This window comes from Melospiza georgiana, chromosome 1 (assembly GCF_028018845.1).
Source record: "Melospiza georgiana isolate bMelGeo1 chromosome 1, bMelGeo1.pri, whole genome shotgun sequence".
NCBI lineage: Eukaryota > Metazoa > Chordata > Aves > Passeriformes > Passerellidae > Melospiza > Melospiza georgiana.
In genome coordinates, this window is record NC_080430.1 from 24,453,726 (window position 1) to 24,477,463 (window position 23,738).

A 23,738-nucleotide genomic window follows, 5' to 3' on the forward strand; every position below is an offset into this window, starting at 1 on the left:
GATGACTCATTTTTCTTCAGTAAAAGAATAGCAAAGCTGTAAGCTCTCCTGAAGATTGTTCACCTTTCAGGATAACAGAGGTTGTATACTAAGACCTTCCTTAATTTTGAGGAACTTTCCCTGATGTACTTTTTTGGATTATATCCCATTGGTCATTTTGTGTTTTATTTTGAAAGTGTGAAAAGTAAATATGGTGCTCATGTCACACTGGCAGTAGACAGTAGACTACTGTCCTGCACAGGAGGATGGTAAAGGAGACTGTAGGTAGGTTTTGTGGATTCAGCTGAACAGCAGAGTTTATAAAGAAATATTGCTAAAAACTACACCAGAAATGGAAGTTTGAAGTTTTCATATTCCACCTAAATATCAAACCCTTGAAACGTTTTGAAGAAATTTCCTCAGGGTATCATAAATGGGTTATGTAGTAGTTAATACCCTGGATGCTACAGAAAGGTTTTAGTTTCTGAGGCTTCTATCTTAGAAAGAAGAAAAATATGTTTTACTCTGACTTGCACAAGGATTTGACACTCCAAGAAACATACTTCATGCTTTTTAAATTCCTTGAAGCATTATATCAAATCCTAAACTGTTCTCTCAGAGAAGCATCTTAAAAGGCTTGGAGGTCATTTCTTATACGGTCAGTAGAGGGAGCATAAGATAACTAATAACCCTAGGCCTCTGAAAAGGAGAAAAAGGCTTCCTGATGTTCTTCTCAAAGGCAGTGTATGCAGAAAGAAAAATTAATTATAGGAAGTACTTCCAAATCAGTTAAAGATTATCGAAAAATGGCAAGTTATGGAATTAATTTTTTAAATTTCTCTGTAGTGATGGTTCCTGACAGTGCTTTACAGACTTCATTTTTTTAGCTGTTAAAATAATTGAAAAAAATTCTAGGAGTGAAATGGAAAAATAACAGCATTTGTTTTCTTCCTCAGTCATTAATAGTACTGTAATAGATAATGTTATTGCCAGTTGAAATTAATTGCTATGTTCAATGTAAGATTTGAAAGAAGAAAGAAATCTTAGCTAACTGCTGTTAGCTTAAAGACATACCATAAGGTTTATTAATATCTTATGAACTTAAGCCAGTCTTATAGTATAAACGGTAATTTTTCACTTTTTAATATATGAGGAAGTTAAAGTATTCTGGGTATTTTTGTTTATTGTTTGCTTATTTTTAAAACTTTGTGAAAGTCAAGTTTCATTTTCATTGTGTCATAAAAAGCGTATTTCTTGAGACTGCATGGATGGTTCTGAATTGCTCAAGGAATTCTCCTATCTTCTTTTAAATTTTTGTAAATTACTTTTTGAAAGTGTTCATGTTTGTGTTGTGGCATTCAGTCTCATGGCCTCTTGGGAATTTACGGTTGTTGCCTTGTCTTCTACCCATGGTAACTTTACTAAGGGCTTAATTTCTGTCACATTTCAGTTCCCGATGACAGCATCAATATTTTATTTCCATAAAGATGGTCTGAATCTGACATTTCTGAGTCTGTGACCAAAACTTGGCCAGAGTTGCATAGAGATGAGAATAATTTCACAAATCTGTCAGTGTCTGTGAAGGTTGAGCTACATGGTCTATATCAAGATGCTTCAGTAAGTTAGATTGGATAATTTCTAGCTTTCCTCTTGGACTTTCTCAATTACTTTTTTTGAGATATGTGTGAATGAAGGCCTCTTTACACAAATTTATTGTCAGGATTTAGAGGAATAATTGGAGGATTGAGTGGCCTCCCCCTCCAGCTTTGTGTGGAAGTCTGGTAGTTTCTATTTAGGATTGAATTAATGCTATCTAGTTTATACCAGTTGCCTCTTTTTTTTTAAATAATATTCATTTTATTGTTGTTCGGCTGAATTTTAAGTTTCCTTTGGGAAGGAAAAAGTGATGTGGAATGGGAGTTCCACTTCTGGCAAGTTAAAGCACTAAGTGTTCTTTCTTGCATTTTTGTAGCATGTTCAGTATGAAGAGTATGGAGGTCGATTGGAGCATTCCCTGTAACTCCTTATGGAGCTGCTTTATTTTCCCATTATTACAGTGCAAGAAGTTTTGTCCTTTAATATATACTGTGCTTACAGTATACTAACCATACTTGGAAAAGAAGTATTTTCCTGGATTTTATTTGGACCACTGAGTGACTGGGTCAGATGTCTGCCTTGTGGCCAGTGCGCAAAGGGCTGCAGCATTTGAAGCACTTCCTCTACTCTTCCCTCCATCCCTTCTCATGCATCACGTGCCTCCTGCTTCTGTCCCCTCTGAGCAGGATTCAGCTGTAGCTGAATCACTTCTCCACTGCTTTGTGCAGTCTAACACTTCATAGCAAAACCAACTGTGCTTTATAAACTGCAGCAAGTAAGTCCTCCTGCAGTTTAGATCAATGTTTTACACAGAGAACAGGAAATAGCTGAAATGTGAACATGTATTTAGTCCTGCTAACTTCTTTGCAAGGCAGTAATGTGACCTCAGCTGTGGTGCATATTATTCAGTGTCAGAATGTTTTCCTACACTGATGAATGATAAACCACATTATAGGAAACAAAAACCCCCAAACAATAAACAGTGACCAAACTGCTTCAGTTGGTAGTAAATGAGCTCATGCTGGTCATAATTGGGATACAAAAACATTTTTAATTTGAGCTTTTCTGAAAATTTGGATGTTCTGTATGATGTAATCAAAATGACCGTAATAAAAGTCTTCATTATGACAATGATAAAAGGACTTAAAGGACTCTTTACAATTGAGCAAGCATGTTCTTAAAACACTAGTGCTATAGATATGCTTCCAATCTCAAACTGTTACAAATTTAATAATAATGGAATCCAATTATGGCTTTTTTAAAAATACCGTACTGCTAATCCAGATACTGATTTAAGTATGATATGAACTTTTTTTTTGGTAAATAAATAGACTTAGTTAAAAATAAATAAAAAGGGTATACCAATTAGCAAACCTTTATTTGCTTTCTTATAGTAAGTTATGTGGAAGTGTGCTGACAGCTTACAGTGATTGAGTAAGCTGTTTTCTGTATGAAACTCCTTGTCTTAGCCTTAAAGCAATACCTTTAGGCTAAATCAAAAGTATAAGAAACAAAAGCACTGTGAGTATTTGTTTTAAAGTAGTTTAGGGTTTGAGAGTTAAGAGAACAGTATGGCTTTCAAAGATTTATTTCGCCACACTGTATTGAACTTCATATGTGTATCTAACTTCACAGTCAGGTCTTTGCACATCTAGCACAGAATAGCTTTCATGCAGATCTCTGCTATGCAGCAGCTTCAGAGTTAGTAATTTAATAATTACTTCTGGATCCTCCAGAAGTAGCGCTCTACACCTTCATATTTACGAATATCTACAATCTACAGATTCGTGTACGCTCTACAAACACACTACTCATTCATATAAGCAGATTGTATTAAAAAGAAAACACAGAAAGAGAATGCTGAAAAGGGGATGAAGAAGTGCTGTTCTTTCATCCTCACTCAGATGTGACTTAGATTAGGCTAAATACATCAAAGCAAGCCCCTTTTTGAGTTGCTTGTATCTCCTCATGGCAGTTTCCAAGTCGGTATGTAGAGGTACCTGCACACATTGTCCTTGTGTCTGTAATTTCTAACAGAAACGTATTTTTACACAGTAATGATGTCCATGTTAGTTCACTGTGAGCTTTAAGTCTGTAAGTACAAGGCATCAATCAGTTTCTTGGGTGCTTTGGTGGGAATAATTAGTGCTTTGGAAGGAAAATACTTCTGATTCCTTGCTCTTTCTGTTTTTGAGCAGCTTCCATATATTCAAAAAATGTAAATGTAATCATGATACTGTCATTGCCTAGATCTTGTTTGTGAATGTCCTGTGTATGTAAATAGCTTCTTTGAGTGATATTGCTGCAAAAAGAGATTTGGGGACCAAATAACCATGGAATACTCATAAATAATTCATTGTAAACAGATTTGCTCAAGCACAAACTGAAATTTAGAGTGAAGTTTCTTAAAGTTACTTAGAGCAGTAGAAAATCACTGTAGTAAAGTATCTAAGTATTGCAATGCAACGTATAGAAGAGTAGATGGAAGGAATTACTGATATAAATGAGTATTGGTCAATGTATTTTACAATCTGTCTTTACTTTGGTCTTTGGACTCCTTCCCCAGAAAGTGTATGTCTTTTGGCAGAGTCAGGTTAGAGATTGATAGTGCAGAGATGGAAAATGTAGATTTTTCAGATGTACAAATAAGATAAAGATTGGTGGGAGTAATTTTTTTTCTTCATGTCTGACTTCCCATCCCATTTTGGCTTTGACTCTTTTATCCTGTGGAATGGTGCAATTCAGTTACATTAGTCCCAGTGCTGGAAACAGTTTGGTTTTCCTTAAAATGTCACATCACAGGCCTACATTTTGTAGTGTGGATGGGTTCCCTATTACATATAGTTTGGCAAAATACTAGTGGCAAACTCTGGAGACTCTTGCCTGTGGAGCTGTTTACCTGACAGGGCTGTTCCTAGCACAGGATGCAGCTCCTAAAGGGCACAGCTAAGGTCCTCAGTGAAATGGTAGCTGTGATTCTTGGTGAGGTTTTATTTAGCTGAAGAGTGCAACATTTCTAATTCATGCTTGGTCTCCTGCTGCTTGAAAGGCAAAAAAACCTGAAGAAAAAAAGAGGAAAACACTGTTTGTGGGTTTTCTCTTTCCCCTCTTTAAAAGAGATTTTTAAGTGTACATAGTTACTGTTATGTACATGATGACAATTTTTAAGGCATTGTATGAATTGCTTATCAAGGGAAGAGAACTGTGTATATACAGAGTTCTGACATGACAAGCTCTTTGAAATTATGCTAGGACTTCCTCACATTTTTCATTTAAAGTTCTTCATAGAAGTTTTTTTTTGTGTTTACTCGACTGTATTACCAAGTAGACTTCAATAATTTATTGGAGCTTTTGAGCTTATTTAATTGGATATATTTTCTGGGTTTTGGCAATTGCTTGGTCTCTCTTTAAGCAGTCTCTGGGACATCTCATTTTTGTCACTTCTGACTCTTGCTGGGCACTAAAACTGGGCTGTTTCCAGAGGGGTGCAGGTGTCCACAGACTCACAGCTGAGCCCTTGGGAACCAGCAGCAGCTCTTCTTGAGAAAATTTCTTTGTACAAGAAAGTGGTGCAGTAAAAATGTGTGTGAGCAGACCAGACCAGCTCATGGTTTTTGCAAGGTAGTGGTTCAGGTTCTAATGATGCCTGTGTGTGTGGTTTTCTGTGGAGTCTCATTTGATATTAATTTTTTAAGGACATAGTTCATGACTCATTTTCTCAGTTATCTGGAAGCACACAGTGATTCCTCACAGAGGGATTGTTGCATTGGTTGAGACAACCAGTAGTAAATAAGCCTTCCAAATTCTTGTAATTTTTTAATGCAGAAGATCTGACATTTACCTTTGAAAAAAAAAAAAAAAAGTCAGAGATGCCAGAAGTGATGCAAACTTAATTGAACTGTTTACTGAGTCAGTGGGACTGACCCAAATGAGTTTTGGGACATGCTTGTTTTGTGACAAAGAGCATGGAGGATCCCCAGTCTTGAAACCAGAACCTCATGCCTTCTGTGAGGCAATGCTGATCGATTCAACCCTGAGGACAGTGTGAAATGTGTGCACTGTAAATGTTGGGAAGTTTGGGGATCACTTTTATGGCTCTTCAATAATGCTATAAAGACACCATTTGCATGAAAAGGACTGTAAATAATAGAAAATTATTAGCATGGTTTCTCAAGATGGTTTGTAGTTTGGTTTTTAAAGATATGGTTTCTTAAAGCCTGTAGAGTGGTGATTACATTGTTTATGTTTGATTTACTTTCTTGCAAGTTGAGGCAAGATTACCTGCTTGGTAAGTTTTGTGCCCCTCAGCAAGGAAAGACTAATCTTGCAATTTAAAACATAGTAGGAGTATTATAAAATACCATTTAAAACCTTAACGCATTTACAACATATTGAGGAAATACTTCTACCTTGAAAGCAATGTGCTTTTGCAATTGTCCCTACCTATAATTTTCAGCATTTAGATCTGCAAGCTCAAAGGGGAGAAAAAAAAAGCCTGATTGGTTGCTTTCAGTACATTTCATGTGATTAAAAATTCTTGTATGTTAAGCATCTACTTGGATTTAGTTGAACTATTTTCTGTCAGCTTTTGAATACAATAAGAAATTATGCTTTCTTTGATCAGTTTGCTTTCTTGTAATTGATGCTCATGGTATTCCAGGAACTATTAATTACAGTTTTTAAACAGAGATGATGGAGCTGTCCTGTTTTATGTAAACATTTGGAGTTAGTCTGCTTTTCCTTGTCCATCAGCACACATCAAGTTCTTGGCAGTAGTGTTGGTATGTTGCAGCTGCTGTAGACTGTTCTTTTGCCAGAAACTTTTCAGATAGTACAGTTTTGTCCATGCTTTTTGAACACCACTTACTCCTTTAAGATTGGGCTTCTTCAGTAACATTTGGAGTTACTGCAAAATCAAACCTAACATTTTTGCTATTGTGTATGTGTATTAAATCAAAACAATTCTGAAACTGAAATCTTATGCAAAAAGTGTTAGGCCAGAAGAAGAGCAGTTTTAAAAGATTATTGGTTATGAGTGTGATCTGCAGAACTTCATGTGCTGGGGACAGGTTGTAGAGTTTACTGGTTTTTGTTTAAAGTTGGTGGAGGTGGATGATTGTAATTAACTGTCAACTATTTCACCATAATTGGCAGATAATCAGTTGCTTCAGTCGTAAGTTCTTTTGGATAACTGAAATAAAAGTGTTTTTGCTCCCATGAAATCAGCCCTGTAAAAATGTCTCTCTTGCAAATTAAATGTCAGTTTTTAAAATTAGATAATTATCTTACATAGTTTATACTTCCATTTAGCTAATTAGTTTATATGTCCTCTTCCCATTGAGATGGAAGGCTTAACAAAGTCTTGCCACTGGGTTCAGCCAAACTTGAAATGAAAACGTTCTCTTGTTACAGATGACATTTTTAAAAGAGATTGAAGGAGAGGCTTGTTCCTTACACAGATAGTTTTTTTTTCCTACCTCTTCATTAAAAATTTTCTTCTTGGGTGTAAACAATTAAATGATGAAGTGAAGTACCCAACAATTAAACAATGTCACACTCCCATTCATCTGATACCTGTTATTTGCTGATACATACCTTTTGGTTGTAAAAACATGTTCCAGATGAGTTTTAATTCAACTGTAGGTGTCTTGCAAAGATACTTCCCAAGGCATACACTGAACTCATACTACTGTTATTAGCAACCCTTAAATAGGTGAAACAGCCATAAGCCTGCTTTAACACTTCATCTTGATATTTTCAGGTCTTTATAGCAAAGCAGCTTGTAAAAATAATTGCCATTTGGGTATACCTATCATGTGTAGCATTAGAACCCACAGTTCTTTTCCTGTGACAGTATGAGGAAATTAGACTAGAGAAAATTTAATAGGTAAGACCTGCTGTAAGATGTCTGCAGGCAGTACTGGTTAACCTGCCCTGCTCTGCCTACTGCAGTTCATTTGGTTATTGTTCAGATCAGAGTGGTGCTTTTAATATTTTTAAATTTTTTTAACACTTTGAGTTTTTTCTTTTTTGTCAAGGAAGGAGAAGAGCATCTTGTAGTTTGCATCAGTTCCATGTATTCCTTGAAGTTATTTTATAAAATCTATTTTGTGCAGTTTTCTTACATGGATATTGTGTGGGCTGTGATACGTCTTTGACATTTCCCAGTTCTGCTGGATCAGCAGGACCTGCTACTCTGATGCAGGGAGGAGCTAAGCAAGTTTATTCTGCTTTAGTATTGCTCTCTGCATGCTTAATCTTGGGTGCTACAAGATGTTCTCAGTGTGACTTGACATTTCTTGAAATTAAAGTTCATCTGGCTGCTATTTAATTTTCTGGCTTCTACTCCCTTCCTCTTCCTCTTGAGGCTGGCAGTTTTACAGGACCCTGCTTGTTTGCTGTGGTACACAGAGGGAATCACTGGCAACAGACATTTTCTTGCAGATTTTCTTCATTACTGGAAGGGTTAACTTTAACAAGTCCAGTACACTGAAAAACATCTGATTTCTTTAAATAGGCTATAGCCTTTTTTCCTGTTCCAGCCTGTGTGTTTTGCCCCTTTATTTTCCTCTTTCAGTCATTTGATCAGTTCTGTTAATGAAGGCAGGAAGGAAAACCACATGCATCACTGAGACCCTTTCAGAGTGATCCTGTGCTTCTGTGGGGTATTGGCACACTGGCTTTTTGCTTTCAACATGCTTTTGCAGTGCCTGCTTTTTAGAACAAATTAGGAGAATGAAATGCTCATGCTGTTTGGCCACGATATTTCAACCAGAGTTTGACTCCCTAGTTGAAAGGAGCATTATCTGTGACTTGGCCAGTTCTCATATACCTTTTGTGTTCCTCAGATGCAACACATTTTTGTCATTTAAGAGTTGTTACTTACCTTCATGGGAAGCAAAAAGGAACAAAAAAAAGTTTAAAATGTGTTTGAAGTGCCAAGCAACTTTGAAGTGAGATAAATACAAAATGAAGTCTTCATAATATTAGGCTTTTACATAATTTGTAATTAGTCTTTGAAAGAAAGAAAGCTTCTTAAATGTTTACTTCTGATACTCTTCCCCCAGCTCTGTCACTCATTGTCTCTCCTAAGGATATAGCATTGCTTAGTGAGCTGTGGGTTTGGCTGTTTTTGTCATGTATAAACACTTCAAAATTGATTTATTTTTAAAATTTTTTGTTGGTTGAGTTTTTTGTGTTTTTTTTTTTTTTTTCTGTTGCTTTGGGTGGGTTTTTTGGTTTTGTTTTTTTTTTTAAATCTGGGTTTTTGAGAATGGAATTAAGTGAAAAAAGTAAAAGAGTGGACAGATAAAGAGGGAATTTTAATAATTTAGCAATATTGTCTTTGCCTTAGCTAATGTTTTTAGAGAATTGATTGTTGTGGCTAGATGGTTAGATGTCATTCCCTATCTGCAGTAAACCTGTGGGTGTGCTCAGGAAGTACCTTAGAACTCTCTGAAAGAGGTCACAGGACCTTCAGCAAATATCCAGGCCCTTTGGCTTGCTTCTCCATTCTGATAAACTCAGCAGAGTGCAAATTTCATAGTATTGTGAAGCATCTAGTAATTTTAATTCCAGATTTATCTGGCTGAGTGCGAACACAGATCAGAGCAAAGAAAATTAATTTTTCAAATAATATAACATTGTAGCTAGCCTTTATAATTGTTCTTAGGCTCATTGCAACTGTATCTCATTACATTTGCCATGAGCTTCTTTTAGAAGTTTTGTCTTCTGCTCACTGATGTATTTCTGTGAGTTCTTTTAGTGCTACAAATGATGTGTTGATGGAATTTCTCAGTCAGCAGTCCTTGTTTTTAGTGTCAGAATTTCTGTGGGGAGCCATCAAGGTTCCCTGCTTTATTGGCCTTTTATGTCTGTAACCTAATTAGAATATTTTTTAAGTAAGTCTGAAGGTACTTCCTCACCCTTGGTAGTGAGAGCTCTGCTTTCCCAGACTGTGGATTGTTCCATCTGCTGTAGCCCATTTTTATGTTTGTGTTTGATGTCTCTGGAGATGCAGAACTGAAAGAGCCTTTCTGATATAGCAAATCCACCTCCTATTGCCTTGGGCTGTGACACCACAGGAGGAAACTGCCAAATAAAATCTGAGAGAGTTAAAGTGGAACTTGTGAATTTTTGTTCCTCCACACCTCAAACCACTTTTAACAGCTTGGCCGCTATTATCTTCTCAGTTGTCTTATATTCTTAATGTCACTTTTGGTTTGGCATTCATCCAGGCAGTAAACACATTCTGGTGCTGCTTTGTCTATAGCAGCAAAGTTTTGATCTTTCTGCTCATCCTGTATCACTTAAATTCTCACCAGGTCCTTACACATTTTGACATAATCAATTTTCACCTGCCCTACCTTTAATTGCTGCTACCCCAATGGGTCTGTCAGATATTTTGCTATCTGAATAACTGCCCTGTTGATTTTCCAGTTTTCAACTGATTGTACGTGCAATACTTCTTCTCTTGGTGTTTCAAGGTCTGCAATGAAATATTCCTTTTTGTCTCAATTCTGACATCGAGAATGATGTCAGACTAATTTCCACCAGTGTTTCAGGTGCTCACTGCTCTCCTCCTTAAGCAAGTGTCCAAACAAAATCTGCTTGAATAGCAAGTATTCTGTTTCGGGTCACTTCTCACTGTTGTTCTCTGCTGTGGAGCCCGGAAGAAATTCATGGCAACTTTGCGGTTAGCTTGAGTCTTTCTCCCTCTTTCTGTAGTTACTTCAATGTAATTTCTTCTGGTTTTATTCCTATCTCTAGTTGAAACAAACAATTCACAAACCTGAAAGCTGTTTTTTTTCATTACATTGTTTTTGTTATTATCTTTTCCCCTTGTTTAACTGCATTTTCAGAATTACATTAATTTGTATTTTTGAGTCCAAACATAAATGTTATGTTTAAGCATTATTATTGTCATATTGGTTGGTTGTTCCTATGCTGTTTACAGCAGCCATGTTGAACCACTGATTTTAGTTTTGTGAAAGTTATTTTTTCCACTACTTTTTCACTGTTACTGTTATTTGTTTTCATTCCATATTAACAAGCTGGTATGTTGTAGCATCCATAGACTGTAGACTCTGGCCAGGATTTCTATCCCCAGGGTCTTGACAGGCTCTTATTAAAATCAGTGCCATATCCTGCCTGTCTTCTTACCTGTTCTGGGTGCTGTGCCTTTCCTTTGTAGATTTCTCATCTTCCTGTGGCCTGTGTATAAGCATGGTATGAATAATTAATTCAAGCCAGCCAGAACTACCTTTATGATTTCATGCCCTGAAACCCTCTGAAGACTGGGAAATAGCCAGGCTTCAGAGTATGTCCCTTTGTACACCTTCTCTGGGAATTTCTTCCTTCTGTGATTCCTCTTCTAGCTGTACCCTATGGTTAGATTCCTTAAATGTGGGGATAGAATTTTTTCTCTATTTTCTTCCTTTAATTTTGGAACAAGGCACTGGTATAACCTGTTTCTCACTACAGATTCTACTCAATCCTACTCAATCCAATATTTCCTTGCTTTCTATCATCAAGAATTTTTCAGGATAGAAGTTTTCATGGAATGGATTCGTTGAGGTGTTAGGGCATGGGTTGGTCTTGATGATCTTAAAGATCTCTTCCAACCTAGTGATTGTGTGATTGAGAACATTGGCTGTTTTTTACCTAAGTTAGCCACTGCTCGTATAAGCAGTGAAGCCCATGCAGAAGTAACATTTCTTTGATATGCCTCCTGATTTGGTTGCTGTCAGATTGAAGATACTTTCTCCAAGGATGAGAAGTCAGTCTCCCAAAAGGGATTTGGGCTAAAGCCTGTTTGAGGAATAAGGCATAGTGAGAAGATTTTTTGCTGCCTTTTTCTTTTAACTTATTTTTTCCTTGGCTACTGATTTACATGATCTGATTTTTTTCACCCATTTCACTATACTATTTAAATAAAAATAGGCTTGATTTAAATTACATCCTAGAATTGGAAACATTCCTTCATCTTATCTGGCATCTGAAACTGTTCAGCTGGAGCCATCCTTGCTGGTTTTGTGGAGTGTAATTTGTTTAATCCTTTGTTTCAGGAGGTGTCTGCTGATCCTTCAGGGACTCTCACAGCTGCTGAAGAGAGAAAAGAGAAGGTGCCAAGCCCACATCTCAGTCATCTCGTAGTTTTGACATCTGGCAATTCGCTGTATGGCTTGGCAGAGAGGGTGGTGGCCACAGAATCCTTGTAGGTTGTTTACTATACACGCTGTATTTGTGATCACTGACAGCTATTGATAGTTGAAAAAATTGTGGTTACATTTCAAAACCTTCTTGACAGGTCAAGAATTCCTACCTCTCAATGTGATTTTAAGTATGAGTGATAAAGGTGATTTTTGTAATTGAAGGTACTGGTGTCTAATTCTTAGGTCTAGCAACATGCAAACACAAGAAATGAAATTTTACTGCAGATGAGCCAGTAATTTCTGACAATACATGGCCAAATGTATAATGAAAAAAGTTTAATTTCAAAGAGGCTAGTGGGAATATTTAATCTGTATGATTCATTTTCACCTTATATTAAATATTGACTCAGAACTGCTTAGTTTGTATCAGTTTGGCTTGAATCACTGTGTTCTTTGCAATGGGTAGAAGTGTACCTATGTCACACCTCAGGAGAAGAAGACATTGTAAAGAATTAATGCAAATGTAACAAAGTGATTTTTATTTGATAAGAATAATAGTAAGAGTCAGCTAGGAATGATTTTTTCTTCACATGAGATGACGCTTAAAGATTAAGAGTTAATTTTTTTTTTATTTATGCTTAATTAGAAATATATTTCCTAGGAATATGAGATCAAGTTCTGTTTCATAGATCCACTAGCACAAAATTTATTGGGAATGTTCTTTGGAAATTCTAATATGGATTTATTAATATTGATGTTGACTGTCCTGTGGTGGAAATTGTGTGACTCTTGGTCACTGACTTTACTAGACCTAGGCACGGACTTTTGCAGTGTATCCTCAGAAAAATAGAAATATGAATTTTTGATGTTCAAGCCTTAGTCTCTTCATTAAAATATTTTCTTGTTTGCAAATACATTTTAAAATTGCCAGAATTGAGACTGCTAGTTGATATACTGGCACGCAACTGATATGGCTCTTCTCGGGACTAAACTTTCCACGGTTGCATATTGTTATTGCCAGATACGTCAGCTGTAGAGTAAAAGTTGTAAAGAGGCATGCCAAACGTTGCACTTAGTTCACAGTAAATTTTCTTTGCTTTCAAAGGGTATTTCTGGCTGAGCAGTTTGAATTTCTTCAGCCTCATCTTGATGCAGTGATGCCAGCTGCCAAGAAGCCTTTTCTTCAGCAGTTCTATTCTCAGGTCAGAATGGTGTAATTCACAGCTGATTTTCATACAGAAGATTTGAAACTTGTACATTATGGTGAAAATACTTCTGTATCGTAGTTATATGTTGCTCCTACTGAAGTGAATTTTATTTATTTTCTATTTCAGACAGTGTCAACTGCCAGTGAACTACGTAAACCAGTTTATTGGATTGTTGCTGCTAAAGCCATTGACTATGAACAAATGCTTCTACTGATGGCTAATGTGAAATGGGATGTGAAGGAAATCATGTCACAGCACAATGTATATGTAGATGCTCTTTTAAAGGTGAATAGTTTATGGGAAGTGGTGTGCTAGAGTTTATATAAACACTGAATTGCTGTAATATTTCACTATAACTGTTAAGGTGGCATGGCTAGGACGATATATCATCCTTACAAAGTGAAAATTACTATGAGATCTGTCCAGAAGTGTCATTATTCTTGCTTCTAAAGCATTGTTTTCAGTGATGATTTTTTGACTACATGGTGTGTGAAAGTGACCAAAGAAGTTTAATGAGTCTCACATCAAAGTTTTGAATGATAGAGAAGTGTGTAGTAAACAGAGTAACACTGAGGGAAATTCAGTGGCCAGAGATAGCATTTAAAAAAACCCCCAAAACACACTATTTGCTGTTTTGAATAATTTTGCTGATTGTCTTTGAGATGTATCATGGGAGCTATAGGTCAAATCAGCACCAATAATGATCATGCAGTATCTAATTGAAGTTGCTATATTTAGAAGTTAATATTTGAAAAGAAATCTAAAGAGAAGTTATTCACCCAACTTGTCGATTGCATTCAGTAGATGTCATTATACAATTGTCATGTGTTAAGGCATACAAAACTAGTTTTTGGGACAATTCCTTTCTCATCTTTTTATGTATGCCTAATTAATATTTCTAAAGGTCTTCAGAGAGAAGTTCTGGCAGTGGAAGGATTATGCTAATTAATTATACTGTACTAATTACTAGTTCTTTTCAGAGAAACTGAAAATTTTATTTTAAAGATGTGTGAAGTGTGAATCACAGAAAAAGCTACACATCTGTGTGGAAAAACAGTTTGGATAACACCTTCATACTTTATAGCTCTTCTCTGCTATAAAAAAAAATCAAGCCAAAGAAGGAAGAATTTGACAGAGGAGGTATCATTGCACTGAAATTGATGGAATCTTTGTGATTATCCTTGTTTATGCTGCTGTTACCAGTTTGTGCTTAAAATACTTGATCTCAGAGTAAAGCTTTTTGTCTTCTGTGTGTTTGCAACTGCTGATGAACTTGCTTCAGGACATTCAGAGCTAATACCATTTAAACCCAGTTTTGGTTTCTCTATTCTATAGCTAGTACTAGTTGCTACAAAAGCTTTTAAATAACTGCTAAGTAATGAGGGATTTTCAGGGTACACTGGGACTCCAGGAACATCAGATGTGAGCAGAGATTGAAGGAATAATCAACTACTTTCAGTCGTGTGCACACATACACAAAGTTCTACATTCAGTCATAGTATGTTGGAAGCAGATAAAATGGGGAAAGAAGATGGTTGAAGAAATAGGTTATGGAGCATTAGACATCTTCATCTTCAGAAGAATGAATTGTATACCAGTTAAAGCATGACATTGTGTTACCTGCATTTTGTTGCCAAATTAATCTTTCAGAAAATTTGTGTTAAATGCCAGTTGGTTACTGTAGTTCTTTTCTGACTTTCTTCACTTACTGAATTTTTGAGACAGTCTGTAAGAAGAAAAGGAAAAAACCCTAGATTAACAGCCTTGGAAATAAAATCTCTGTTGGGCAAGTATAATCTTAAAAGACTGCACTGCAAATTACTTTTGCTGGTTATACAGAGGAGTTCATTACCATTCTGCTTGACATTGAAGTAATTTGATTCTTTTTATATGATAAAGGCTTTAATCATTGGCAGAGAACTTCTGTTTCACTTTAAGTCACAAAAATCTTTGTAGCAGTAATTGCATCCAGTTATGACTAGTTTCTCACTCAAAATATCAGCTGAAATCCATCCAGGCCATTAATTATTTGTGTGGAAATAGGTGCCTTCTTTTAACCTGAACTGTTACCTAGTGCTGCTGTGTGGTCCTAAACTGTTGGATTTGGCCTCTTTCAGTGGCTTCTCTCAGCTCCTTCTGAAGCACTGAGGAATTACCTAATGTGAAAGGTTGAAGAATGAAAAGGGGTTATAGTGTTTCTGAGCTTCTCTTTGAAAGCCGGTGGGGGTGGGTATTTAGAGGGATAAAGAGATCATCACTGAATTTCCTTCAGTGGCTGAATTTTGACTTAAAGAAGTTAAATATGAATTTAGGGAGTAAGGCAATGAAAATGGCATTTGAAGGATAAGCTGCTTGGTTCATTTTCAGAAGTGTCAGTTTCACAGAGAACTGTGGTTCTGGGGAACAGAGCAACAGTTCCTTTAAAAAAATTCACTGAGGTAAGGTTGTGAGTGATATACTAGAAAGTGACATGTTTTCTACTTTACACTTTGAGTTGTCTACAATCTGTGCCTATTAAGCCTCTCTTCTTTGCTCTTACTTTTCAGTATTCTCTTTCGTGTACATTTCTAATTAGTTGTTGCAGTTGTTGGATGTACAGATATGATCTGCTTTTACCTTAAGGAATAAACATCTTTTATGTTCTATTAGGAATTTGAAGAATTTAACAGGAGGTTGAGTGATGTGTCTAAGAGAGTCCGTATTCCATTGCCAGTCTCCAACATCCTTTGGGAGCACTGCATACGCTTGGCCAATAGAACCCTTGTGGAAGGGTAAGTAATTATGAAGGTCTTGCTTTGGGATAAGTATGTCTATAATGATAATGTTTATTTTATAGAGTTAAAAATTTTATTGAGTTAAAAGTTCTAATTTTATAGTGTCCTTGTGAGTTCATGTGCTTTTGGGGACCCTAAAAACTATCAGTGCTTAACACACTCCTTAGCAGTTTTTTCACAATCGGGTGCAGCATTAAGCCCAAAGAGGGTGGTCTTGATCCTAGATACTGCTGAAGAATGACAGTGAATATTTTACTAATGCATTTGAAAATGCAGCACTCCTTCAAAGAAACTTCTATATGAAAATTATCATTTGCAGCAGACCAAAGAAGGAAGTTGCAATATAATCGTGAGTACTTCCAAGGTGATGCCATTTATCCTTGACAAGAAAGAAAGATGGAGTTATCAGCACTATCAGTTTTCTTAAAGTAGCAATGGAACATGATTTTTCCAAATTCATCAAGAACAGAGAGATGTCTTAGTTGGCTTGCACAAGCACCTTAGTCAGGAACCTACACCTTGCTCATCCCTTGCTCTTGTGATCAGTGTCCCCTTCTTTTTGGATTCAATTTGGTAGCCTGAGTATTGTAGACTTTTAATTCCCTGAACTTGTTTTTATGGTTTTGTCCCATATGATTGGGCTACATATGATTGGGCTCTTACCAGAGCTACTTCTGCATCATTGAATATGTGCTGTCTTCCACTCCCTCTACATGTTTCCATACTTCTTTCCTGGTTATCTTTAGCCTATTCACTCGCTACTGCCTATTTTATTTCTTTCCATCCCGGTCTCCTGCTGTCTGCTCTAAATGAGGATCTCAACAAAACACCCTTCTTCTCCAAGTGTTAGCTACCTATTGAGAATCATCTGCTTCCATAAAGCCATCATTTTTTAATCTCCTGCTCATTTTTTTCATGCCATCATCCTTTTGTATTCTCTAGCAGTCTCACAATTTCATGTTCAGGGTAACAACATCTATGCATGACCTGTCTCTGACTTCTCAGTTCCTATTCATATAATATGTGGCCTATACAACTAGCTCCTCTTTTTAAAATTTTATTTTCTACTTTCAAATAAAAGAAAGTGAATCAAAGGCCTAACTCTTCTCCTCTCAGTTCCCCTTGTCTTTCAAGTCAATAACACCGTCAATCACTATTAACCTCCTCTACCTCAGCCTTTGTGTTTGTTTTCAACTTGTTTCCTTTTCTTGCATCACATCTCATTCATCTTTTGTGGCTTCAGTGTTGATGAACCATTTAATCCTTATCTGTGAAGATCATCACTCATATGTCTTGCTCCATGCCACAGTTAGGTTCATATTTGTGACTTTCCATGAAACTTTGACCTTTACTTTTGCCTAAGCAGGTTGGACTAGGAATACTTTCCTGATATAATTTGTCCTGTACCATTTCTGAGAGTGTAAAAAGTACTCATTATCATCTTCTCCCAAATATTTGCCTGTAATTTCTTATTCTTGGCCAGTTCTGTTATTTTTATGTATCTTGTAGGTTCTTTTCCCACTGTGAAAAGGAAAGGAAGGTGTTCTGAATAGCTGACTCTCTGAATGTGTAACTTCTTTTATCTCTGCATTCAATGAATGTATGGAGTTAAAAGCCATGAAGGCTTTTAAAGACTCATCCAGTTAACTGAAATTACTTTCATCAGGCTCTTCACTGAATGAAGAATTGCCTCCACTGCAGTCAGCTATATCTTTCTTTAAATTTAGTCCTTCCCTATCTCCTAGTTCTGTGTTCTCTCCTGTTTCCCTGCTGGCTTCTTAAGCCAACTGAAAATCATCTACTAGTCTTCTATGAAGCTCCAGAGGACTTTTGCCTTGGCCCTCTTTGTTTTTGCCTCTGTTACTTTTGCATTCTGCAAATTCTTTCTGTGTACCATCTCTAAGTATGATATTTCTTCATATTCTTAACCTGACCTTGCTGTGCATCCACCTGCATGTTTCTGCTGCCTCTTCTGTATCAAACCTAATAATCTAGGGAGTGTATAATAATTAGGATTAACTTTGTGAAACAGTGAAAAACTGAGCTTATTTTGGATTTGGTACAGGCAGGGTTCTCACTTGTGGGAGCAGCTGGTGGATGAGCTGGTTTAAGTCTCTCAAGTCACTGTGCCCCTGACTCTGTACACAGTTGAAATTGGTGTTCTTAAGGGCATTGCTGTGTCACTTCCTTTGATCTTGACAAATGCAGTTCCTTATCCATTTGAAGAACTGCAAAAATTGTTTTCCTTGTTTGTTGCCTATCACTCCACTGTGATCATTGCTAGTGTTACCCTGCCCTTAAACTCATCTACTGTCTCCTCTAACCTGTCACTAATTTCCTGTCAACCTGTTCTCATTAAATCCTCTACTTCTCACAGACATGAGCCAGTGCTGCCACCCTTCATCCTCTGGCTGCTGTGGCTTTTTTTGAACAAGTAGCTTTGTGTCTTTGCTGCTCCCACTTGGTTCAGGAAGCTCCTGGTGACCATTCCTAAAGCTGCTCTGGTACCTTTGAAGCTCCAGTTGTTGTGATCACTTGAAACCACTGTCCAGTGTGCTAATTAGCATTGGTTTAATTTACTCTAACTTATAGTAAATTGTTCAATGTGGGATTTTTTGTGGCATTTGGGAGAGGAGGGTGTGATTTTTCTAAGTATCACTGGGTACAGTGGGGTTCTGTTCAATAACTGGGCCAAAATGTGTTGTACTAATGCAAATAAAACTCTGCAGCAGACATCCTAAGAGAAGCTCTTGTCTGCTTTTGACTTAAAACCATAACTTTGCTCCTCCTCAAGGTTCAAAATACTAAGTTAATTAATTACTAATTAATTTTGAGGAGCAAAATTAATTTTTATTTCCTTCTAAGTTCTGCTTTTCACTGTTTCTCTTTTTAGTTATGCTAATGTAAAGAAGTGCAGTAATGAAGGACGTGCCTTGATGCAACTGGATTTTCAACAATTCTTAATGAAACTAGAAAAGTTAACAGACATTAGGCCTATTCCAGATAAAGAATTTGTGGAAACCTACATTAAAGCATACTACCTGACAGAAAATGACATGGAATCCTGGATAAAAGAACATAGGGTAAGAGTTAAATTTGCGTTCTTTCCCTCTCCATTGAGAAAATTCACCCTGATGATAAAAACATCCTAACAACTATAAATAATCAATTATTTTATGTGTTAAAATGAATATAGGCATATATGAAAATATGTACATTTTCATTTATTATAATGAAACTTACAGAAAGTTTCATTATAATAAATATTATTATAATAATGTTTATTATAATAGAAGCAGTATAAATATAAGTGTATGTGTGCATGGATATGTTCAACTTTATCATATGAATGGTATGATATAATGCTTAATCAGAATTTCTTGCTGAGATAAGTCTATATTTGTGTTTTGAAAATATTCAGATGCTTTCACTCTAGCATGGACTAACAATTATAACAGATCTTTGTAAGTAATGTCACATGCTATTGGGGATACCCATCTTTGAAGTAAAAAGTCTTTTGAAGTGAAGCACTTGAAATCTGTATTTTGGGATTAAATCCCACTAGAAATGGAGGAAGGAAATAAGTCTTTGAGTGAATTTTCCTTGTATTGCCTGGAGACCTAAGAGAGATTGTGAGTTACGGGGTTTGATGACCTACAGGGAAAAACTCTTTTTTAAAACACATTGGTGGAAGCTATGTTTTGGATATTGTTAAGACATAAAGGTATTACTGGCAAATACGATATTTTCTCAGGTGTTAAAAATTGTTTTCTTCACATTTTTGACACTTTTTCCTCCTTTATCATACACTGAAATCAAAATCGTTTGGAGACTCTGCAGACAGAAGCATTTAGAAGCTTATTGGAAATGGGAAGTCAAAATAAAAAAAGATCACCAACATTTATCACAGTTTGTAAAAAAAAAAAAAGGTTTTGTGTTGAAAGCTTAATCATTTGCATACGTTTTCCCACCAAGCCTCCCAAAGAATGGAAAACACATTAAAAATTGATTTATGTACATGTTCACAGACTTACTTTATGTGAACTCTTTCCAGTACTTTTAAAGTCATAAGCATTTTCCATTATAAGCCACCATGTAGCAAAATACAGTTTTGTCCTCTGCCTCAACTATGAAAACTATCCAGACATGACTGCACTACAGCTTTAAATCTTCCCTGTGTACTGATGCTTCTATCAGTTGTGAAATCCACACTGAGTATGTCTGTGTATTTTAAAATTTTCTGTCTTTGTCTGGTGTTTTTTTCTACCCTAACTTGATCTGGTTTTGTTTGCCAGGAATATTCCACTAAGCAGCTGACCAATCTGGTGAATATTTGTCTGGGCACCTACATCAACAAAAAGGCAAGACAGAAGCTGTTAGCTACCATTGATGACACAGACAGGCCTAAGAGATAACTGGAGAAAGCTGCTTTCTTTCTGACATGTGAAGCATGCAGACATTTCTCTCATGGACTAATGACAACATTAGAAATGTTGTGCATGACCTTTCCTAGCAACATTGGACACACTCTGAAGTGAAATTGGTCTAAAATATGACTTTTCTAATCTGTAGAATTATTTTCTGTTGCTTTTTTTTTCTTTTTTTTTTTTTTTGATTACTTGCCCTTAGTGAAGGGCCACTGTGTGTCATTGATGAGCTATATGTTTTACAAAAGTGTATACTGTAAGTAAAATCAAAATCAGAAACACCATGGTTTAATATATCATTGATGCTCTTTTTAAATAAAAGGGCTACTTGAAAATATGATTTCTTTCCTCCCTGCTTTCACCTCCAGAAATTGTGCTGTATTATAGTTCAGTGTAAAGTGAAAGGATATGTATAATAATTTGGTCTATGTATCCTGCATGTGGATTAAGAGTGCAGACCAACTAAGTACTCTCATGTTGGAGCCCATCATCTTCATATGTATTTAAAAATGTCTGTTTATTTCAGAATTAATTTAGTCATATCAAAATGATTGACTTCAGATTAATAGAAGATAATAAACATTGTATGCTAATACAATTTGTTTGTGAGACTTTGTTTTTCCAATTCAGCAATGCAAAATGCCAGCAATAATGCCAGGGAATCAGAGGAATGTTTTTCTGACCGAAGTTTTGGATTGATACTAAGATAGTCTTCCTGTTTCCTGCTTTGCTGTTGCATCCTGAGTGATCATGAGCAAAGTAAAATGGCTTGACTGCATATGTGTCCTGGAAATCAATTTGTCAGAGCATCACCGACTTCACTGAAATTTTCTGCTTTACCTTTGGTTTTCAGTATGTAAATTTTCAGGAATTTTATTTTTTATTACACAGTCGATTTTCTGGAGTGCTGTCTGACCATTTTAAAGGAACTTTGAGCTAATAGGTAAAATTAAGTACAGGGGCTGCAATCCACTGGTGTGTGCAGCATGCTGAATTCTCAGTTTGGGATTCATACTTGCCATTGTTCATTAATTCAGACATGAGGGAACCAGGAGTTAGTGAATATCAGCAGTACTGCAGTGACAGAAAGTTGCCTCATGGAGTCATCATGATTGTTCTTTTCTGTGGCCTGATTTCCTCTTCAGAAGTGTACTGAGCATCATTGTGTGAGTTTAGAGAAAGCCTGTATACAATTTTAGAATAATAATAGAGTTTACATTTTAAACATTGACTGTGTGGTATTCAGCTTCCTTGATTATCTGTATTTCAAAGGAAATAAGATTTAAAACAAAATTTACACTGTTCTTTATTGACCATGCTGTCTTGCCTAGTTCTGTTTAAATCTTGCTTAGAGGTTTGTCACCATATATGTTGAAGCTGAATCACTTTAATCCTAATTAAAAAGGTGGGACAGATGAAAGTGTGCACTTCTGCGTCAGCCTGTCTGCCCTGCAGTCAAATCCTGAGCGAGAGCTCTTGGAAGAAACAGAAACATATTGGAGACTATTAGTGTAAAATATCTTTCCATTTTCTTCCCTTGGATGAAATAAGAAATTCAAATATCTTTACCAGAGATTTGGTGAGCTGAACACATTTAATTTCTCCTGAGCTGCTTAGGTCACTGTAATTTTAGTGACCTAAGCAGCTCAGGAGAAATTAAAGGTAGAAGTATTATCATTGGAATGCAGGGTCAAGGTGAGCAATTGCATAAGCCACAATCAGGAGTGATTTTGTTGTAGTATATCTATAGTTTGACTTGTTATTTTTAAGTAAGCTCCCAACCAAATCCTTGCTACCCAGGATTGATGCCAAGCAAGAAGCTACATAGCTAAATGGCCTACATACACTCTTAGATACATGTTTTTAGGTTGCCCTGTGTGAAATCAGGTGTTGGACTCATTGATCCTTGTGGGTGTGTTCTAACTCAGAATATTCTATATATTGCTTGGTTCTGACTGGCTAATGAAGCTAAGTTTTCACTGAGTGCTGAAAATTGTTATCTCACTAAGGATATGTTTGGTAGTTGCCATCCTCTGATATGAGATTTTTTTTATAAAATTGATTTTGAGCATCTCTGTACATCTTTGTTCTCTGCAATAAGCCTCATACTGCTTTTTCTGCAGTAGAGAATATAACTTAAATATCCTTTATGTTTTAGAGGAGTATTTTGCAAAACTTTGATAATAGAAGAAGATTGGCTTCAGTCTCCAAGAAGACTAACCAGCAGTGCAGAAGTGGGCATCTGCAATCCTTCTTCAGCCTGATGAAGACTAAATCCTGGTGTCCAGGTCCTCTGATATTTGTTACACTCACCTGGAACATAGATGAGCAGTTTTCAAGTCTGGTTAGGCAAAGTCTGTACCTGCACTCCACTGACAGCACACAACTGGCTTTCCTACTGTCAGCTTCTCTCAGCTATATCTCATGGTGACACTGTCCTTCCAAAAAGCAAGGAACTGGGATGAAAATAGCAGGAAGCCAGCTGATTGCTTGTATGGCCCTGATGTACGATTGAGGTCCTTGCTTTGGTATAGGTTTAATTATTCAAAGCATATGGAAAAGACCTTCTTGGATCAGCTGGTGGGACAGTATGCAGAGCAGCCCCTGGAGGTGTGAATTCTACTGCTCAACAGGGTGGAACATGGGTATGACATGATTTCAGGCAAGTAGCTACATTTTCAGGTAATTGACTGTTCCATATTCCATTTTCCCCACATGCCTAAGGGTCTTCCCATGTGTACAATAAAAACTTGGCTTGCTTCTGATCTTCAGTGGGAAAAACCAGGCTCTGTACCAGATCTGCTTAGCAAGCCCTGGATGTGGTGTGTAGATTACAGCTTGTGTTCACTGAAAGAACAGGCTCCCTTCTTTGCCCTTATGCCCTTGGGGGACAAAAGAGGATGTGTGATCAACGGCTGCCTCAAAGCTTCTGTGAAAGGTTTGCCTCCCTCTGAATTTTTTTCAGATGTGAATGATAAAGGGATGTTTTGGGATAGATACCAAATGCAAAACTGCAGATGTGAGTTGTGCTTTTGTGTCGCAGAATGCAAAAACTCTAAGGATCCCCTCTTCTTGCAGTGAAAGTGATCTATTTGGGGTCTTTTCCTGTTTAAGACCTGCTATAGTGTAAATGACACAAATGGAGATGGTCCAAAAAATGCAGATTTATTTTATTCTTGATGGTGTCTTTTTTATTTGTAACCACTGTTTGAAACAGCATAGGATAAAGGCTAAACATTGCACTGACAGTGGAATTATGGTACAAATATGGAAATAATTCAATTCACAAGCAGCAAGGTTTCTGTGCTTGATGGCTATTTAAGGATATTTGTGAGTTGTTTTTGCACTGCCAGAGCTGGTTTTCATCACAGCAGAGAGTTGGTTTTTAAGGATCTCCTGTTCATCCATGAGATCATGAAGTTATGTGGAACATAACTGTTATGTTATGTTATGTGGAACAGCATCTTTAGCTAATACTCAGGGCTTCACAAACACGTGTTTTAGTTTTTTAAAATAGGCATAAATCAATAGCATGCCATATGATAAAACACATGTCTGAGAAAAAAATGATGACATTAGTAACCTTATGTTTTGTGTTGT

At 36.5% G+C, this 23,738-nt stretch overlaps 1 protein-coding gene across 1 annotated transcript in view; it reads left to right on the top strand.

Annotated features, from left to right (window-relative positions):
- VPS50 (VPS50 subunit of EARP/GARPII complex) overlaps nucleotides 1-20,736 on the top strand; it is an 82,105-nt gene extending 61,369 nt beyond the window's left edge. The window contains exons 23-28 of the mRNA XM_058021137.1: nucleotides 11,643-11,791; nucleotides 12,835-12,931; nucleotides 13,064-13,222; nucleotides 15,587-15,708; nucleotides 18,605-18,794; nucleotides 20,007-20,736. Of these exons, the coding sequence (XP_057877120.1) occupies nucleotides 11,643-11,791; nucleotides 12,835-12,931; nucleotides 13,064-13,222; nucleotides 15,587-15,708; nucleotides 18,605-18,794; nucleotides 20,007-20,126 (837 nt within the window). The 3' untranslated portion in view covers nucleotides 20,127-20,736. The remainder of the gene's footprint in view (nucleotides 1-11,642; nucleotides 11,792-12,834; nucleotides 12,932-13,063; nucleotides 13,223-15,586; nucleotides 15,709-18,604; nucleotides 18,795-20,006) is intronic.
- The last annotated feature ends 3,002 nt before the right edge of the window (nucleotides 20,737-23,738 follow it).